The sequence below is a fragment of the Patiria miniata genome, unplaced genomic scaffold (genome assembly GCF_015706575.1).
Source record: "Patiria miniata isolate m_02_andy unplaced genomic scaffold, ASM1570657v1 HiC_scaffold_23, whole genome shotgun sequence".
Taxonomy (NCBI): domain Eukaryota; kingdom Metazoa; phylum Echinodermata; class Asteroidea; order Valvatida; family Asterinidae; genus Patiria; species Patiria miniata.
The window spans coordinates 5533752-5555042 of NW_024037062.1; the positions used below are offsets into that span (position 1 = coordinate 5533752).

General features: G+C 41.7%; 1 protein-coding gene across 4 annotated transcripts in view; it reads left to right on the forward strand.

Annotated features, from left to right (window-relative positions):
- The window catches only part of LOC119731123 (B-cell scaffold protein with ankyrin repeats-like), a 40355-nt gene that overhangs the window by 16086 nt on the left and 2978 nt on the right, over nucleotides 1–21291 (forward strand). The window contains exons 11-19 of one of the 4 annotated variants that reach the window (XM_038204140.1): nucleotides 832–1128; nucleotides 2922–3088; nucleotides 4179–4263; nucleotides 6732–6833; nucleotides 8349–8414; nucleotides 14717–14775; nucleotides 15159–15192; nucleotides 15894–15943; nucleotides 20728–20808. In XM_038204140.1, the coding sequence (XP_038060068.1) occupies nucleotides 832–1128; nucleotides 2922–3088; nucleotides 4179–4263; nucleotides 6732–6833; nucleotides 8349–8414; nucleotides 14717–14775; nucleotides 15159–15192; nucleotides 15894–15943; nucleotides 20728–20808 (941 nt within the window). The remainder of the gene's footprint in view (nucleotides 1–831; nucleotides 1129–2921; nucleotides 3089–4178; nucleotides 4264–6731; nucleotides 6834–8348; nucleotides 8415–14716; nucleotides 14776–15158; nucleotides 15193–15893; nucleotides 15944–20727; nucleotides 20809–21291) is intronic. The other 3 variants (XM_038204142.1, XM_038204143.1, XM_038204144.1) reach the window with 3 other exon arrangements.

The window sequence follows — 21291 nt, forward strand, 5'->3', positions numbered from 1 at the left end:
GTTTTGTCTGCCTAAGCCTATCAAGTATCCACTTTACACTAAAATTCATAGTCACGTGACCAACTACAATGCATGCCAAGAATCCAATATGGCCGCAAGTTGTCACTTCCAATTTTTACCTTTACTGCACATATTTTGTTGTTTTTGAGTATTTTTGGACATCTGTTGCATAAAAATACACTGAGTTTATAATGTTACTATAAGCACTGACCTAAAAATGAAGACATTTTTCAAAAAATATTGGGGTTTTTTTGGCAAAAAAATTGACGAAAATACAGGGAAGTGCCCTCTAAGGCTAAAAGTAGTGTCATCAATGACGGCATATGGATTACTAGCCAACCAACATTTCTGCCAAATTTTAGGAAGATCGGTTGTTGAATATGGAAATTACGATGGGGACACAATGTGCCACCTTGGTCCTAAAAAGACCATAGGGTTAATGTTATACATGTAGAAGGGTACCTGCTCAACCAAAATATATTAAGTTACTCATTAGGAAAGGCTATCACATATTCAATTCACTTATGGTGATGAAACAAATACTTTGCCACCATCAAAGTTTTGCCACCTCAGATTGTAGCGACATCTGGTTTGGCCCAAACTGAAGAAATCTCAGCACAGTTTGTTGATTGTAATTTGAGTGTGCAGCATTTGTTAGTTATGTTTCTTGAGATTCAGTTGCAAAATGAATTGATGAAGTATTTTGTCAATTAAAATGGAATTCAGGATCTCCCCAAAGTGGGAAATACACATTCTGAAATGGACAGTCATTGGCTCTAATGGTTGAAACAGGAGCAGTTCAAACTCACATATGCAATTGTTGTGTGACAGGTGAGCAGGAAGACATAGAGGAATACTACGGCAGCCTAGCCATCGATATGAGCAGCTTTGAGCGTGATCAAGACGGGGAGGAAGATTACGAAAAAGTGGAGGATGAATCGGGGCTGAGGAAACGATCCACTAAAAGATCCCATCTGAAGCAGCGGGCACCATGGCAACAAACAGAGGAGAAACCCAGTGCGACTGAAATGGTGCTACCCCCTCCCGTGGAACCACGTCTTGCCCCTCCCCCGTCAGAACAAGAAGGCGAGGCACCAGAGAAACCACCTCCAAGGAAAAATGTGAAAGGTTGGTTCCTTTGAAATGCATGATTGGATACAGTCTTATTTTTTTCATATTACTTCAGATAATCTGGAAAATTCTGATGCTGAGCTGAATTGCCAATCAATGTACAATTCATTATATTGAAAGCAGTTAAAGATATAGTCCATCATTTGTAATTTGTGCATTTTGTTCGTTTGAAGCAACAAAAGTGCTCAAGATCTAAAGAAGGGTACTGAACAACTAACCTGATGAAGTTTCAGCTGTTTAGTCCAAGAAAAACAGCATTCTAGGATCTTAATTTCAAATCAAAAGTTGCTGAATCATGTTTTGAATTGGCTACGCGATGTCGCGCACTGATCCGACGAATTATAGCAACCACGCATGCGTGAGCGTTGTGCCAATGCTTGCGCGCGCTTCGCCGAATAACAAAACGAACTACTAATTTAAATTTCCTACGCTGCATCTTAAGAAGCACCGTTGGAAAGGCCTTCTTTTGTTGATTACTTCAAAATGACAGCTTGCCAGAAAGAATAATTTCACAGGGAGTTTAGTCCCCTTACTATCTTTCAACCAAGTATGTTTTTCAACAATAATTACGCCAGTTACTTTTCGGATGGCTGCAAATGATGGACTATAGCTTTAAAATAGCAATCAATGTTTATTTTGGAAATTTCATTCTTGCTATTCCAAGAAATCTGTTAATTTCACAAAATTTCAAAAAGTGACATTTAGCATCAACTAGCAGATTTCTATGAATAATACTAATACTTTCATCTAAACTACCAAAAGACAACTTTGATAAGGTTTTTTATGTTCTCAGATACATATATTATGTGGGAAAAGGTGTGCATAAAACATTCAAAAACTAACCAAATAATGTTGTGTTGTCTATATTACATCATTTACTAAGACCATGCCCGTCAATATCCATCACTCATTCTGCTTCACATAATGCTTCAGGACCAAATCCGCTGAAATCCACCACTGGTGCTTGTGGATTTTGATGGACTTGGTACACATGGCTTATCTGGGGGATGGATTTTGATGTAGTTGGTAAGGTTAGGGTTAGTTGGTAATGTTATGCTGAATAGTATCCCAATGCAAAAACATTCTTAAACAACCAGAGGAGCCAAACAAACAATCTTGATACCATTTTGGTTACTCTGAACAACCCACATCTCCTTATACTTAATCTACATGTGCATGTCCGGATGTCAGAAAAGCTTCCCCAACTTCGTGGAATGACCCACATGTATGCTTTGGTCATGGCAGTAAGGTACTCCCAATAATCTGCATATGAAAGGGCACATGGATAGTGCAGGTAGTTAAAGTGAATGTTTCAAGCTCATCCAAAAAGCCCCCTATATGCATTGAGTGCCTGAATGCGCGGCTTGTTTGGAGTGACCCCTTACACAACATGCAATCCCTGCTGTCTTTTTAGCATTGTTTGTATAACTCCAACCTCCATAGAAAAGTATCGTATGTGCATACCTTTTAAAACTGGAGTTTGATTGTAAACTTGAGCTACATGTAGTCAGTGTTCCATGTTATCTCTTTTGTCTTATTTGTGTTCTTTGTTTTGGAAGTTTCCCCAATCTTTCTTTGTTGCTGTTAAAATTAATTATATAAATTATTCTTTGACATGAACAGTTTTGATACTTGTCTGATTTGCTCATGGGAGTGTACCTCTAGCTTTTAAAAAGTGAATTTTTATGCACACATTATTTGTAATGTTGCAAATACATGTATCTGATCAGTTCAGCCACATTTGTAGTAAGAACAATAAGAATAACTTGTATTATTGCTTGACCTTTCAGCCGAGGATATCCTGGGGCTGCAGCCGTTAGCTACTGGTCAGCAACATCTTATAGAGATCCAGAACCGTGTCAAGAACAGTGAAGTGACGGTAGATGAGGCAGTTATGCTCTTCAAGAACTGGGAACTTCTGCAAGAGAAAGACAGATTGTCCTTCTCAGCCCAAGTGGTAAAAAGAGAACAGATTATCTCTAGAGAGTGCAGTGTTGTAATGAGTCAGGGAATGCCATTACTCAGGTCAAGTCTAGGCATTTGAAGGCAGTGACTAGAATCCAGTTCAGTCATAATGAGTTCACAAGGTCATGATGAATCAAGTAGTCACAAAGTGTGCTTAGTTGGGTCAATTAAAGCAACATTCTTGCTAGGGTCAATCTGAGTCACTGTCATTGTAACGCTATGCTGCAAGTTGACCCTCAAGTGCAGTTTATGTCTGAACAATGGTCATGTCCAGAACTACGGTGGTCCTGTAAATGGTCATGCAGCCAGCATGATAAACCGGTTATTTTAGGCCCAAAAATACATATAAAATTACTATGTGAAGCATTTCCAAACCAACCTTAAATTGCGTAATCCTTTGCCAAACATGACCAGCAAGTTTTCATGACCATCGCAGCACTGATAGATTTTAATGTTCCCACCGAAATGCAGTTTCCAGCCGAAATGTAAATGGAAGGACCAGAAAGCAGCCGGTTTGACAAGGACAGTCTAAAAAAGAATGTCATGCAGACATTGTTTAAAACATATTGTTTTAAATGATCTCAAACTGAAATTTTCAGTGACTAATTTAACAAAACTTTACTCTTTCATTGGCCACTTTCTTCTACTTGGCATTGAGGTTGTTAAATCAGTTGAATGTGCAGGCTATTATCCTGCAGATCATGTCGTTGTAGCAGTGCTGTGGGCAAGTCCTAGGTTTACTCAATAATCCCTTGGTTCCGTAACAATTAAGCTTGAAGTATAAAGATAATGTGCAAAACTTGGGTAAGAATCTGAGTATGTGGACAATGAGCTATGCTAGAAATGTACAAGCATTTGAAAAGTACCTTTTATACCTTTCTAACATATTTCTGTTTGGCTTTGAGACCATCAAAAAGTACTTGGTTAACAAAGCCTTTTAGGCCCTTTCCTACTGTACCACATGTACCACATTTCAGAATACATTGGAAGGAATTGGACAATAACTCAGCAACAACACTGCACAGCTGCCAGTGAGTGAGATATTTTATCATTCAGTGTATATTTGTTGCTTTTCTTCTCAGGAAACTCTGAAAGTCCTTAAGCAGCACAAGCAGAAAGCCAAACAAACTGGTGGGCCTCGTGGCTTCTTCACCAAGAAAAAGAAAGGTAGCATTTGTTTTGAAAAACTAAGTCTTCTTTTCATCTCTCTTCATTATGTATGCAATTGCATCAAAGTACTACCTGCTTTTATTGATCTTTGCATTCCTTTAACATCATACTCACAGCCAGTAAAATTCTACTATTTATTAGGTCAAATGAAAATACATGGACAAAAGCTTGCTTTGCAGTGATTTAATGTTTATAGAATGCTGTTTGTTCATTTCTTTATTTTCACTATGCTGCAAAATACTTTGGACACTGTTTTTTTTTTTGTATATTAATTACTTTGTCTTAAACTTCGGCCTGCATCCAACAGTTCCTTTGAGTTGAATTTGTGTCTGCACTGGATTTGTGTGTGTGTGAAGCTACTATGTTACCATGTCATATGCCAAATACATGTAGATTTGCCCCAAAATAAGTTAAAACAAAATAAAACAAAACAAACACAATGCAGCAGACGGTTCAGTTGCAGACGTGAAACATGAATGCCACCATTGGGCCACAACCTGTGTGAACCAGTTTTCAGTTTCTTTTTTTGTTTTTATGGAACTGTTTTAATAGCTAGAATCTAGGGTGGGGGATAGGGGTTGTAGTTGGTTGGTGGGTTGAGTAGGGGAGCTAGGGTGGGGTGGGGTGGGTTGGGGTGGGGTGGGGCATAGGGGTTGTAGTTAGGGTTTGGGTTGTTGGGATAAGTAGGGGAGCTAGGATGGGGTGGGGTGGGGTGGGGGATAGGGGTTGGAATACTGGGTTTGGGTGGGGTGGGGATTTGTAGGGGTGGGGTGGGGACAGGTAGGGGGAGGATGGGCATGGGTGTAGGGGTTGGGTTAGGAGGGGGACGGGGAGGGGGCAGGATATAGGGATTTGAGTAGGGGTTGGGTTGGGGATGTGTATGGGTGTGTAAGGACGGATAGGGGGAAGATAGGGTAGGTGGGTGTAGGGGGTTGGGGTAGGGGAGGGTAGGGTAGGGGTCAGGGGAAAGGGAAGGAGATAGGAATTGGAGTTTGGGTGGGGTTGGGATGTGTAGGTGATAGGGTGGGGATGGGTAGGGGGTTGGGGTGGGGGGAGGGGGCGGGTCGGGGCATGTGGTGATGGTGCTGTGTCTACATGTACATGTATACCCATTCTTGTTCTGCATTTGTGGCGACTACACAAGAGTTCTCCCATGGTAATACAAGTATGGGGACCGGAAGACACTGTGGGGGCTGCAAAAAATGCTCCACAACTGGGTCCTAATTACCCTAACAATGGAAAACTTCCCCATAATGCAGTGATGGCTAGCCTATATACACATGTATTTATTAGGTCATCTGTTGACTTTTTATGTTGACATTTAAAAACTGACCCCTACACCCTGGCACATCAACGAGAATCCTGATCCCCATCATGCCCATCCCCAACCCTACCTTCAGCCTCCCTTCCCGCCTCCGACAGCGAGCCATGGCGGCTTGGCCGTTCTAGTTTTGTCTCATAAACAGTAATGTGCATACATGCATGTAAAAGGTGTATAGAGCCTAAAAGTTGACCCCTGGTGGCGCACTTTAGGGCCCCTTGAAAAGGAAACTTAACTTGTAAAAGTTTTTGAAATTAGTTTTTGTACATTGCAATAGATTTCTTAAGACATCACCCTCAGAATCTTATGGAAATTGAAAAATGCATGACGTGAAAGAGAAATATCGTGTCAAAAATTGACTTCTCACGTCCGAAAACATCCGTGTGGACTCATGGAACTCAATCACTGATTCAAGCATGACAATTTTTGAAATAATTTTGTGGCAGTCATTGGGTAAAAACTTAAACTGAAATAGGAGACTGATATGTCTTTTGGGACAGACAATTGGTTTGATTAAACTTGAAGGATTTATTTACAAACAAATCTAAAATGACCATTGATAAGAACTATATTAAAACGTGATCCAAAGGAGCCTGAATAAATCTAGATTCCATTGGATCATAGTAAATCTTTGCATCGTTATCATTTTTGTTCTCAAGCCAGATTTCTCATCTATTCTGAGGCAATTTTGTCAGTGTTTTTAAGAAACATATCTAATAATGTAACCCTTTAAAACAGTTGATACAATTAGACACAAATTGATACAGGTTTGCTTTCTGATTTCATGATTTATTTCTTCCTGTCCTGTCATCTTTGCTGTATCCCAATAATTTTTTGACTTGCCAGCCGGGCTACTTGAGGAATAGTTTGACTAGCCCGCCGCTGTTTTGACAGCATTTGGCTAGCGGGCTACCGCTAATTTCAAACCCTGCCATTGCGTAAGGTTTCGTGAAATCGGCCGCAGGGAAATCATTTTGAGATGTTCCTGAGGTTTAGCTACTTGACTTTCTAACCATACAAACAAGCAACACAAAAGTCTTCAAATGCACTGGGAGTGCTACGTTCTTGATACAAAAAAAATCTTCTAAGCTGTTTTTGGTTTAGCAATTTGTATGATATTTGTGTTTGTCACACACACCCACAGGTGGGCCTGTCGGGGAGCACATTGGACAGTCCATATTTTACTCCCCTGGATCACCGGTGGTGAAGGTCGCGGGGCTCGTGGCAACATGTTCACAAGCACTGGGTACATGCATGTCATTCATTTATCAAGTGTGTCACATGCTAAATTCACCTTGAGGGCGCTTTTGGTGTGGCAGATCTCTCATAGCTTGCATTTTTTTATTGCTAGTTTTGATATTAGAAAATCTGTTGTGTGTTGTTACTGGTGGGATGATCTTGCCGGATCTGGTTTGATTTAGGTTGATCAAGTTGGAACTGGTTCATCTTGCTGGAGCCGCTTTGATCGTTCTGGATGTAGTTGGTTCCAGTTAAGTTTGGTGTGATCTGGCTTGATCTAGCTGGGTTATTTTTGCTGAATCTTATTTTGTCCGGCTTGGTCTCATTCAATCCAGTTTGGTTAGGCTGGATCTGATTCAGTCCGGCTGGAACAGATTTTGTCTGGAAGGATCTTGTTCTATCTAGTTTGGTCAGGCTGGATCTGGTTAGGTCTGCTGAATCAGATATGTTATTACTGTATCAACTTGGATTCTGGTTTAGTGTGACTAAAACTAATTTCATGTGGCTAGATCTAGCTGAAACTTTTTTGCCTGAATGTATATCAATCCACCTTGGCTGGGCTCTTTGATTGAACCTATGTGGATCTGGTTGCATGGATCTGTTTGGTTGTGGCTATACCCGTTTCATTAAAATAAATGTCATTCTTACAACTATTTCTGGTTGTCAGGTTCCTTTGGGTCACAAAGCTTCATTCATCATTGAACCATAAAAAACGGACACAGAACAAGGGACGTGCCTACACGTGTGTAGGCATGTCCCTTGTTCTACAGCATTTGTGCTGCAAGTGTTGCTGTGTACACTCAACTGCTAAACTGATTCCCAAGATCTGATGGATTTTGTCACCAATGTATTGTCACCAGGACGGCCCTTGTAGTTGTACATCTCTTATTTGGAAGCATTTCTTGGGTGTTTTGGGTCGCGCCTTCTAGTAAGCCAGCCTCATCATTGTGAAGGTGGATATGATGCTATCAAGAGAACAGTCTACAAATATTCCTGAATGTACTAATAACAGAACACGATCTGCAAACTAAGACTTGAAAAGTCACATGACATGACCTTGAGGCATTTGGCATGTGCGTACTTGTCTCTACATATATACTGGAGTTTCTGTCTGCTGTTTTTCCTGCTTGACACATTTTGCATTTTGCAATTGCATCAAGACAAACAAACATTGCCAAAACCATGATTTGAATTCCTGCTTTAAGCATCAAGGCATGATTAAGCATATCAAGATTTGACGTTCTCTAACATTTCATCTTTTTCTAGTAATTTGTGAATAAATCTTGCCAACTCAGTAAACATTTGTTGTACACTTTGCATGCAAATAATTTGTTTGACCTTTCTTTGGCCCAAAATCAAATCCTTGATAAACACTGCAGAATTGAATGTGTAGGAGTAAGACTACCCTGGCTATTGAGGATGACATATTGCATGTAGCACTGATTTGTACCAGTTATTTCTGCACCTGTATAAGTGCCTACAATGTAGCCAAACATAATCTCATGACCTTTTTTTCACACAGGTTTTCTTAACAAACCCACACGGAAGGGCAGAGCCCAGTCAGAGCCCCTAATTTCCAGTTGCTATGGTAACCATCTCTTCTTAAAAACACATTTGTCTAGGGGCATGCAGTGTGCACTGTGCATGAAGTTAACTCTGCATATATGTGGTTGTACATATTCGTTAGGCAATAACAATCATCCCTCCCACTTGTCCTTCATAAACTTCGCCCTGATGCTCCACCCACAACCACATGCATGTTTCACTTCCTCAAATAAGGTCAAAGAAAAGAGCTATAAAATTCAACATTATTTACCTTCATAAATTGTGGGATTCGGGGTTTACTTGAAGGTTACAAATAAAGTGTGAATATCAGATCTATATCTCGAGAGAAATTAAACAATAGAGGATCAAATACCTTGAAAAATTGATTAAAGGGAATGTACATCATTGGCTTTTGTTGTTATTTTCAAAAATTAATTATTTCAGGGGTTAGTTTAATAGATCAAATATTGTTACACTGACATGTTTGAAGTTTTGTGTTCAAAAATGCTGGCAAAACCAAAAAACCCCAGAAATGTTCAAGCAGTCTGGTTCCCTGATTCCACTAAAGATGAAATGGATCAATTTATAGATGCCGGAAAATTGTAAGGTAAGGGAACCAGTCTAGCTGGCCTGCACCCATTCATGAACATGTAACCAATAGCAAACAAAATTTGGAGCCACCATTGGAAATGTATACAAAAATACCGCATTTCTTGAAAATGACTCCACACCAGGTGCCATAAATTTGCAGTCTAAATGCTTTAGACTGTCATTTACCAACATCCTAGTAAGGTATTTTGTAAAAATTTGGTAGTTTTGTTTTTTGATGTTTGCAAGCGTTGTATATTCCCTTTAAAATTAAAAGGTGCGATTCTAGTTGAGAAATAAGTGGCATTAATTTCAAGATAAAAAAGGGCTTTGAATTACGACTAGGGCTTTGAAAGGGCTTTGAATTACGACTAGGAAATGATCACTTTTTACAGCCCCTCTCTAAATTTGCATAAAATCAGATGTTTTCATGTGAAGATGCTTGAGGTTTGCACACTTAGTCTCACTGACATTGTGCTATACATGCATGCAAGTTACATATTGCTAGGGGTCCAATCACAGGCTTTTCAGCATCAGTTCTAACGACATTTGATCTTTTTGTTTCCCTTGTTCTCTAATTCCAAAGCCAGCATTTCCCTTAACCTCCAAATGTAAATATATTTTGTAAGTTTCTACATTATTGCAAGACATTACACATACTCGGGTCATTTACACTTTATACACATACATGTACTGGTACATCCATCCATGCATGGTTATAATAGTTTGATTTCTGTTCTCCTTGTGAGTATACCCTTGGTGCGCAGGGCAGTCGTTAGCGACTGCCCAAGATATATTATAACCTGTGCACCAAAGGGTTAATAACTATAAAAAAGTTGTGTTTAATAATATATTCTGTTTTGAAGTTGATCAACTCTATATCTTTCCCTCTTGCACCATATAGTACCATACTCAAAAGTGCCAGTTAGTGAAGCACAAATTTATTTTTTACATTTTTAAATTATGCAAATTTCAAATTTAAGGTTGCTAGTTTAGGGTGTTCTACCAAGAAAAAAAACCCTCAACAACAATATGCAAGGAAAACAAGTTGCTAAGAGATGTAATAAGGTGTATACATGTACATGTGTAAAAAGCCTAACCCTGTGATGAAAGAATTATTTTGTGTATGCTCGAAATTGTTTATTTTTTTTTTTAAAAAGTTGTTGGATGCAGGCCTTTGTAAAGCTGATCTTTTGGGGCTTTTTTCTTTTTGTTATGTTACCCCCTTAGGCCAAAAAAAAAAGTCTCTGGTTTCTGGTATGGAGCTTGCCCAAAAAGTGGTGCGGCGACGCGGCTTTTTTTTTTTTTTTTACCTGTATTTTTTGGCTTCAAATGTCGGCTCATGACTGCAAATGGTGCCCGACTAAACTTAGTGCAAATATATGGGAGTCCAGAGAGGCCACATAAAGCTTATTCTCGATCATAACCCCATCTAAAAACATGTTAAAATTGTGCAGTAGCAGGATTCCAGTCAAACCAGTTAGTTTGGCGGTTTTGAGACATCATCTTTTATTGGAAAAAAAACTTTTTCATTTTGCCGACGCGCATGGCTACGGCGACGCGCGCGCGTACCAGAAACCGGAGACTTTTTTTTTTTTGGCCTTAGTGTTTGTGTGCAGAAATTGTGAGCTATCACCATAATATTTCCTATAACCTTTTGGTTCGAGAGATAATGTACCTTACACTTCTCTGGTAGCAGTCAAACTCTTAATAATAACATGCTCACGGAAAAAGACTGTTGCATAAAATGAGAAGAAATTCACATGTCACATGTCAAGTTGTCCGCATAGTGTACTAGTTTCGAAATTTTACCAGCTTTCCGACCCAGGGATGAAAATAAGTGGCCGTGGACTCTTTACAGCTTACGTGTATGTCAAGTCACTGGATTTGTGGCAATCCAAGATATATATCAAAGATTTGAATCAAATTCACGAATTGCTCCACATTTAAAACAGTTTCAACTACATGTACATGTATGTAGTGATTGGGACCGGCATGTGCAAGACCATGAAAGATGTTACAATTGGCATTTCTTGCTGTGCGGAAAGATTCTGGAGCATTTTCATTTCATATGTTGCTCTTGAGTTAAACCTAATGTCACTATATGACCTTATGACATATCCCGCAAATCACCCAAACAGAGGAACGATTGTAATCGCCACTTTATTTAAAATCAGTGTTGATGGGAAGTAAAGATTGCCTTTATGACACCAGTGTCTATTTGCAGGACTAGAGGTACGTCCTAGGCATTTCAATTTGGGGGAAGTATGGAACGCTGGTATTAACTGTGAGTAAGAAGTTACAGATATTTAGCGCACCTCAGGTGCTATGCGCCTCGACGGGGTTAAAACGACATATCCCACATCACAGCAGTCAGCAATTGTTTTGTTATATCGTGTTAATAAGTCAAAGTGATAAATGGTTGGAATTAACTTACTATGTGAGAAGTAAATCCAATCACTAATGTAACCTTTGGTAACTGCAGGCTTTCCTGCCAGAACATGAGACTGAGCGATTGTAGTTCTCAGTCGTGAGCGTGTGGGCAGGTTCTACACGCTCGCACATGCGCAATTTATATATGTAGTGCATAAGGAACCCAGTGTATGCATTCTTACAGACTGAACACGTGGCCGCTCAAGACCAATGAAATTACAGTATCCAAACAAACGATATCACAAGTGCAGTTTTTTACATACAGTACATATAAGATTCCAATCTCTGAACCAGTTGCTTGCTTAGGATGGACGCATCATATATGCACAGTATCCTTTGTTTGCATGTAAACTTCTTATAATGCTATGAATGGCATGCATGTACTGTCACAAGTCCTGTGTTTGAAAACCTCTGCATGCATTCTGTAGACAATCTGTAGTAGTTTGTAAAACAGTTTTGTGTGGGATTTACATGCTGGAAGAAAACAACACTTTTGTCTACATACCTCATAGAGGTTGGTGACTGCTAGAAACTATAGGTTGCTTAAGGCACATTAATTGAGATAAAAATGCAATTCTTGCTGGCATAAAATAATTATTGAACAAAATACTTTTGAGAGCTTTTTTCTTTTGCCTAAAAGTGATTACTGAAGGGCAGCAGTCTAATGACGCCACAAATAAAATGGGAGTTCAGGTTAAGAGGTTGTGGCTTTAGTACTGCTGCATGTCTCAGATATGCTGGGAGACAAGACAATCACCTCAGCAGTTTAAAGATGCTACCAGCATCCCTATCTATAAGAGGAAGAGCGAAAGAAGTGATTGTGGGAATCACAGGGGGATCTTGTTACTGTCCATTGCTGGTAAGAGTTTTGCAGTTAGCAGAGCAAATCTTACCAGACAGCTTGGGGTTGCTGTAGAGGAAACAGAAAAACAACTGATATGATTTTCACACTGCGGCCGTTACAAGAGAAAGTCATGGAACAGAAGAACCAGTCACTTTTTGTAGCCTGTGTTGACTTCTCAAAGGCTTACGAGTCCGTTGACAGGTCAATGTTGTGGCACTTGCTGGTGTGCTTTGGCTGCCCAAAGAAATTTGTAGACGTCGTTCAAGGGTTCCATGAAGGTATGGTTGGTAGAGTCTCAGGTGGGTGATCTATGTCTTACCCTTTTGAGATCTCTCATGGAGTAAAACAGGTTGTGTTTTGGTTTCACCCTATTTTCCTGTTCCTGGCTGCAGTCCTGAGAGTGATGAATGACAAATTTAGCTCTGGTGTCTTCATCAAGACTCGGCATGATGGGAAGATCTTCAACCTGGCCAGACTTCGCCCAAATACCAAGGTGAGAGAGGTCTGTGTAAGAGAGCTGCTTTTCGCCGATGACTCTGTCCTTGTGACTCATACCATTGAGGATATTCAAGAAGTCATCAACTTTGCTGATGCCTCTCAGAAGTTGGGACTCACCGTCAACATTAAAAAAAAAAGTGCTCTACCAGCCAGCACTCAGGAAACTGCACACCCAACCCCACCTATAGACTCTACTGAGCTACAGTCTGTCCGTGAGTTCACTTACCTGGAAAGTACAGTTACATCAGACCACACCCTTGATGCTGAAATCTCCAATCGCATCCAAGTTGCAGGGTTGGCCTTAGAAAACGTGTCTGGTCTCAGCACTGTATTCTAAACACCACAAAGTGTAAGGTCTACTGCGCCCTTGTTGTAACAACATTGCATACTCAGCTGAAACATACACCCTCTGCAGAAGACACGTAAGGAAACTAACTACCAGTAGTATCCAGCTGCGTCACCTAAGGCAGATTGTCAGAATCTGCTGGAAGGACCATGTGTCAAGTGTAGGAGTCCTTCAGCATGCCAACATGCCAAGTGTCAAGTCAATGCTTCTTACAGCTCAGCTGAGAAGGTCTGGGCATGTTTATACGGATAAAGTTGTCAAGACATCCTAGGCGTGTATTTTATGGGGAACTCTCAGATGAAGAGCGGCACGTTGAATTGGCAGCCCAAAACTGTGGTGTAAGGATTGAAAGCAACATCTTAGGGTAACTAATATACCATTGGACAGCTGGGAAGCAGTAGCACTCAACCGTTCCTAGTGAAGGGCCACCATCAAGAAGGGTGCTCAGTTAGTTGAACGTACAAGAGCTCACAAGTATGATGTGCAATATGTCAGATGCCACAACCCTCCAGCTCCGTTTGTCTTCTGTCAATTCTGTAACAGGGGCTTTGTTAACAGACTTAGCCTATTCTCACATGTCCACTCTAAACACATCAGTGTTACTCCTCACTAATTGTTTGTCATTATCGATTGGATAGACAGCCAGAGAGAGATGTCATTACAGCAATCAGTGGTTGGAAATCTGAGTCCTTATGACATGAATCTATTGAAGTTAGCTCCAAGAAACAAATGACTGTTGTTTTAATTTTTTTGAAATTTCAAATAAGGATTTTTTGCTCATTAATTTAAGGATGCCTTACAAAAAGCTAGCACTGTTTCATCGTTTTTATATCTGGCTACTCATCAATTTGAACATTTCATAAAAATATTGTTAAACAATCAGCAATTGCTCTACTAGTTGTAGAGGCCATATCCCACTGTGTATGTTTCGTATCGAAATGTACATTAACCCTTACTCTCTGAGGGTAGTTTACTGCATGTCAGTTGGTTATGCCAATGCCCTCCAGCTGCAGTTTATTGGAGGATACTTTGATGTAGCAGTGAAGGCTCCAATTGGCAGGAGTTGGAGGCCCTGGAGGGTGCCTGATACTGACCAGCTGGGGCACTTGATTGTTATCAGAGGACTCTCATTGTTCTCTGTGGCATGTATTGGAGTGCCTGTCCAGTTACCCTTGAAATGACATGGCAGATATTGGAGGGCCATGCAAAAAACATAGGAGATTTTCTTGAGGCACATATTGGCATGCGTTGGAGGGTCTAGTAGGGTAAGGGTTAATCTATTGTTTCTGTTTCCTATTTTAAGCAAACTTCTCAGTTGGATGATATGGCAATGGAAAAGATCATTTTGGATGTTTGATTATTCCGAGCTACATTTGTATTTTAATATTAATTTCTGTGTTTGTGTTGTATATTGTTTTGAGTTTTTTTGATTGTGATTTTTGTATTTGACTTTTACTTGTTTGTTGTATTATTATCCGGTTTATGCATGTGGGTGTTGCCTTTGGCAGTTAGTTATCAGTTATCTGCATCCATCGCATCTACATCCGTCCGCTGACCACATTGCATCCACAGCCTTGTACATTGGTTACTCTTTTTCCATTTACTTGTGAATAATGTGTCATTTTTTTGTATGCAGCTCCACAACCAGCGCCTCCAGTATCCCTGAAATTCCAGGAAAGAATGATCCAATCAGAGGTATGTGCACTCAGCCAGTGAAGCCCCACCCAACAGTAAATTGTCTTAACTGACTTTCTTGTGCTTTAACAATCAACAAGAATGTGTTAAGTCTATCATGAAGGATGCCTTTGTGTAATAGTAAAGCATAGAATGAGGCCACATCCCTATGGAAGCAGCTCAGCCACGTCCCATAGACATATGTGATACTGCTGCTCATAGCCAAGTATTTCAGACACAACCTAAGATTCATTAGAACAATTCTTTTTGTCTATCTTGTAAAGAACGTGACCTATTTGACGTGTATTGCAATATGTCTTGTGCTATTTGAGGTTTACAGACTTAAAATAGTTGTTACGGAGATATAAACTTATTCACTGATTTGTCTTCTCTCTCTCGTCTAGATTTCTGTTCAAAATCGGCCTACAAGCACTACAAGTAAGTACAAGACTACACCTTTACAAAAATAAATAATTGATTAGTTTTTGCACAGGCTGATCTGCATGCACACAGTAAGTAGCTATTACTGCGGTGCTACCATGCTTGGGTGCAGGCGCAGGCATTCTTACATTGGAGGTGCACATGAACTTTGGTAGCTTGTTGACATGTTATTAGTTGCAGGAGCATTGAGTGTTACTGCAACCTGTGCATGAGTGTCAGGCCATCTCAGTAGTAATGCTCTTCATTGTGGTCGCCACTTTTGTCTATAAATCCGTTGTTAAACTATTCCTAGCAATTTTCTTCCCCTGAAAACTGTTCTTTTTTTATTTGTAATATCTCAATATATAACATTGAATCAGCCAAAATCTGAGTCCTCTCAGAACCAGTGATGCATTAATTGGGGGGGGGGGGGGGGGGGGGGGGACAGTGGGGCATTGTGCCATGGCCTGAAGTCCCCCCTGGGACTGAATAACCGGTAGTGAATCGAGGTGTTTTACAGCTTTGTTCCTATGGTGGAATTACAATGTCTGTGAACAATGCCAAGTGTTACAACAAGCATGCATGTATGCATGTAACTAACTTCGCATTTCTCTTTGATAGTCTGTGTCACTTTATAGTTTGTGTCTCTTTATAGTCTGTGTCACTTTATAGTCTGTGTCTGTTTTATAGTGTGTGTCTCTTTGATTTGGTTTATTCAGGTCTAGACTCCCATGGCAGTAGAGACAGTTCTTACAATTCAGCACCAGATGTAAGTCTGCAAAAAGAGATAAGCAGTAAAGGAACATTTTAAAGTTCTTATTAAGTTAATAATATTCAAACCTCTGTGGTACACTGCAATATACACACCATCATTTTCACATCAAGTTATTAATCCTTTCCTTACCATGGGCGACTTTTGTTGACAAGGAAGTGCCCCCTGCTGCTTACCATAGGCGACTTTCGTCAACCAGGAAAGCACATGCAGAACGCCCTCAACACAGCTATATTCACTATTTTTCAGAATGGTGGAATGTTGGTGTGTTTGGCTATCCATACATTAACCATATACCAACTGAAAAAGTGTTTTCTGATTGTTCTAATGGTGTAGTTTACTCATGGTATTACCATTACAAAAATGTAAAAAAAAGGTGCTTCAGAAGTATCCACGCACAATTCTGAGGTATGGAGTGCCATTTGGTCATGTGGTGAAATGGCTTGCAGTTTGATAACTGGGACCAGATGAACAAACAGGCATAACATTTTTATATTTGTACATATGGACCTGAATTTTACATCACATAAAAGAGTACAGTTCAAGGAATAAACATTACACACAATACCTATGATTTTAATTACTTCTTGGCAGCTACAATCTGGGTTGAAAAAAGTGAGTTTTCAACATGTGGTCCATTTTTCACACTCTAGTAATTTCAGCATGACTGAGCAAACAATTTGGTCCTGGGAAGAGCCAAGTCAAAAAACAATGTGGCAATGAAAGGGTTAAACAAACCAATAATAATTATTAACAAATTAAAAAGGCTATTTATAAGATTAGTACTGCAAACCCGTGTTCATAAGGCCCTTAAAATATCATCTGGTGCCCGGAACAAAGGCATAATGAGCGCTCTGACCTGGCACAAGGGCATAATGAGCGCTCTGACCCGGCACAAAGGCATAATGAGCGCTCTGACCTGGCACAAAGGCATAATGAGCGCTCTGACCCGACACAAAGGCATAATGAGCCATCTGACCCGACACAAAGGCATAATGAGCGCTCTGACCTGGCACAAAGGCATAATGAGCGCTCTGACCCGACACAAAGGCATAATGAGCCATCTGACCCGACACAAAGGCATAATGAGCGCTCTGACCCAGCAACAAAGGCATAATGAGCGCTCTGACCCATCACAAAGGCAAAATGAGCGCTCTGACCCGGCACAAAGGCATAATGAGCCATCTGACCCGACACAAAGGCATAATGAGCGCTCTGACCCGACACAAAGGCATAATGAGCGCTCTGACCCGACACAAAGGCATAATGAGCGCTCTGACCCGACACAAAGGCATAATGAGCCATCTGACCCGGCACAAAGGCATAATGAGCGCTCTGACCCGGCACAAAGGCATAATGAGCACTCTGACCCAGCAAAAAGGCATAATGAGCGCTCTGACCCGGCACAAAGGCATAATGAGCGCTCTGACCCGACACAAAGGCATAATGAGCGCTCTGACCCGACACAAAGGCATAATGAGCACTCTGACCGGGCACAAAGGCATAATGAGCGCTCTGACCCGGCACAAAGGCATAATGAGCGCTCTGACCCGGCACAAAGGCATAATGAGCCATCTGACCCGGCACAAAGGCATAATGAGCGCTCTGACCCAGCACAAAGGCATAATGAGCGCTCTGACCCGACACAAAGGCATAATGAGCCATCTGACCCGGCACAAAGGCATAATGAGCGCTCTGACCCGACACAAAGGCATAATGAGCGCTCTGACCGGGCACAAAGGCATAATGAGCGCTCTGACCCGGCACAAAGGCATAATGAGCGCTCTGACCCGGCACAAAGGCATAATGAGCCATCTGACCCGGCACAAAGGCATAATGAGCCATCTGACCCGGCACAAAGGCATAATGAGCGCTCTGACCCGACACAAAGGCATAATGAGCGCTCTGACCCAGCACAAAGGCATAATGAGCGCTCTGACCCGACACAAAGGCATAATGAGCGCTCTGACCCAGCACAAAGGCATAATGAGTGCTCTGACCCGGCACAAAGGCATAATGAACGCTCTGACACAGCACAAAGGCATAATGAGCGCTCTGATGCGGCACAAAGGCATAATGAGCGCTCTGACCTAACACAAAGGCATAATGAGCGCTCTGACCCGACACAAAGGCATAATGTGCGCTCTGACCCGGCACAAAGGCATAATGAGCGCTCTGATGCGGCACAAAGGCATAATGAGCGCTCTGACCTGGCACAAAGGCATAATGAGCCATCTGACCTGGCACAAAGGCATAATGAGCACTCTGACCCGACACAAAGGCATAATGAGCGCTCTGACCCTGCACAAAGGCATAATGAGCGCTCTGACCCGACACAAAGGCATAATGAGCGCTCTGACCTGGCACAAAGGCATAATGAACGCTCTGACCCGGCACAAAGGCATAATGAGCGCTCTGACCCGACACAAAGGCATAATGAGCGCTCTGACCCGGCACAAAGGCATAATGAGCGCTCTGACCCGGCACAAAGGCATAATGAGCACTCTGACCCGACACAAAGGCATAATGAGCGCTCTGACCCGACACAAAGGCATAATGAGCCGTCTGACCTGGCACAAAGGCATAATGAGCGCTCTGACCCGGCACAAAGGCATAATGAGCACTCTGACCCGACACAAAGGCATAATGAGCGCTCTGACCCGACACAAAGGCATAATGAGCCATCTGACCGGGCACAAAGGCATAATGAGCGCTCTGACCCGGCACAAAGGCATAATGAGCGCTCTGACCCGGCACAAAGGCATAATGAGCCATCTGACCCGGCACAAAGGCATAATGAGCGCTCTGACCCGGCACAAAGGCATAATGAGCGCTCTGACCCGACACAAAGGCATAATGAGCGCTCTGACCCGACACAAAGGCATAATGAGCGCTCTGACCCAGCACAAAGGCATAATGAGCGCTCTGACCCGACACAAAGGCATAATGAGCCATCTGACCCGGCACAAAGGCATAATGAGCGCTCTGACCCGACACAAAGGCATAATGAGCGCTCTGACCTTGCAGAAAGGCATAATGAGCCATCTGACCCGGCACAAAGGCATAATGAGCGCTCTGACCCGGCACAAAGGCATAATGAGCGCTCTGACCCGGCACAAAGGCATAATGAGCGCTCTGACCCGACACAAAGGCATAATGAGCGCTCTGACCCAGCACAAAGGCATAATTAGTGCTCTGACCTGGCACAAAGGCATAATGAACGCTCTGACACAGCACAAAGGCATAATGAGCGCTCTGATGCGGCACAAAGGCATAATGAGCGCTCTGACCTGGCACAAAGGCATAATGAGCGCTCTGACCCGACACAAAGGCATAATGTGCGCTCTGACCCGGCACAAAGGCATAATGAGCGCTCTGATGCGGCACAAAGGCATAATGAGCGCTCTGACCTGGCACAAAGGCATAATGAGCGCTCTGACCTGGCACAAAAGCATTATGAGCGCTCTGACCCGGCACAAAGGCATAATGAGCGCTCTGACCCGACACAAAGGCATAATGAGCGCTCTGACCAGCACAAAAGCATAATGAGCGCTCTGACCCGGCACAAAGGCATAATGAGCGCTCTGATGCGGCATAAAGGCATAATGAGCGCTCTGACGCAAAAAAACTTTTGAAGAAAATTGCACTGAATGGGTTCAATGTTGCTTTACGTGTATTATAAATCCAATGTTCTCCCACACACATCATAAATCATATGAATTTGAAATTTGTCACACGTATGAATCATATTTTTTGAACAACTTGCGTTAATTTCCGATGAAAATGTTGAATTTCATTAAAATAGAGCCAGTTGTCTGGAATTGTTTTTGTGATAAGATGTTCACGCGTAAGGGTGTAAGCACCTATACACCCTTCTGCCAGGCACAAACACGCCTTAGACTCAGTTCCCTGGGGAGAACACAGCCTATTACAGCGGTTTTTTCCCCCCTGGCGAAAGTGGTTGATTTTCAAATACAGTAACCAACTCTGCCCTTGCGGTTTACCACTAGGCAGGGAGAAAGTGGATTGTCCAAGGACACATACATTACTACCCCAGGCCTAGCTCTACTGAGTGGAGCGTTGAACTACGGTACCCTCCGTACTAATGCTCCACCGATTTGCCATACTTTGGTGACGGATACACGCTAGCAAATTGTACATACACACGCGAGGACAAAAGACCCCCCAAAAAACAGTAAAGAGAATACAAAAGAGAGAGAAAGCAGCCCTGGATAGATCTACACATTCATGACATTTCATAAGACTCCTTATATTGTTCCATAACAGCGACAATTTTGGAAAAAAAAACCAGCAAAATAGTCTGAAAACTCACCGCTCAATTTGTTTGCCGTGTGTTGCTCAGTCCCTTGCACCGAGTTGACGAATGAGGGCGCTTGACATGATGTGACCGTTGCGCTCAATCGAAGAAACACAAGTCGTGCTTTATCAACGACTGTTTTGTGTAATGATACGTGCTCCGATCTGCGCCGTATTCAAAGCCCATACCGTAGTACAATTTGCTACCGTGTATCCGTCACCAAAGTATGGCAAATCGGTGGAGCGTTAGTACGGAGGGTACCGTAGTTCAACGTTCCACTCAGTAAAGCTACCCCGGGCTGAACAGACTGAACTGGACTCCCCAATTTGTAGAATTAAGAACAGATTTGAAATTGAATGCTGCAGATGACAAGACCACAGCAGATCACTTGGTATATTTAAAGTGCAATCCGATGGGGGTGTGGCTTGACGTCATTCTCGCTGACTTTCTTACATCCTCTTAGGAGCCTGATCAGGAGAAATATCATTCCTCACCTGCATCAACCACACCCGCATCTAGACGACAGACCCAGCAAGATAGAAATGTGAGTACTAGCCACAAGCTTTGTCCTCCAACCTTTCAGTTTGACTCCCAATGAATAGAGTACAATTTGAAGTTTTTGCATGGTGGAATGGGGCTAAAAACATGTCGTGCATAATCAGAGTTAAGTTGGATGACATGAAGACAGTTTTAACTATGATAAGAGAATAAGGAAGCGTGTCAAAAATATTGTTAAGGATATGCATCACCCAACAAATGAGTTCTTCCACATGATGCCTTCAGGAAGAAAGATGAGATCAATAGGTGCAAAAACCAACCATTTCAGAAATAGTTTTATACCATCGGCCATGCAGGTTTTTAACAATGGATATTTTTTATTTATAAAATGTCTGTATAAGCCAACCGTTTAAAAAATAGATTTATATCATCAGCTGTGTGGGTTTTTAACAATGGGAACTTTTAATTTATAAAATGTGTGTGTATATTGTAATTGTTTGTATATTATTTGTACTAATTTTTATGTGGT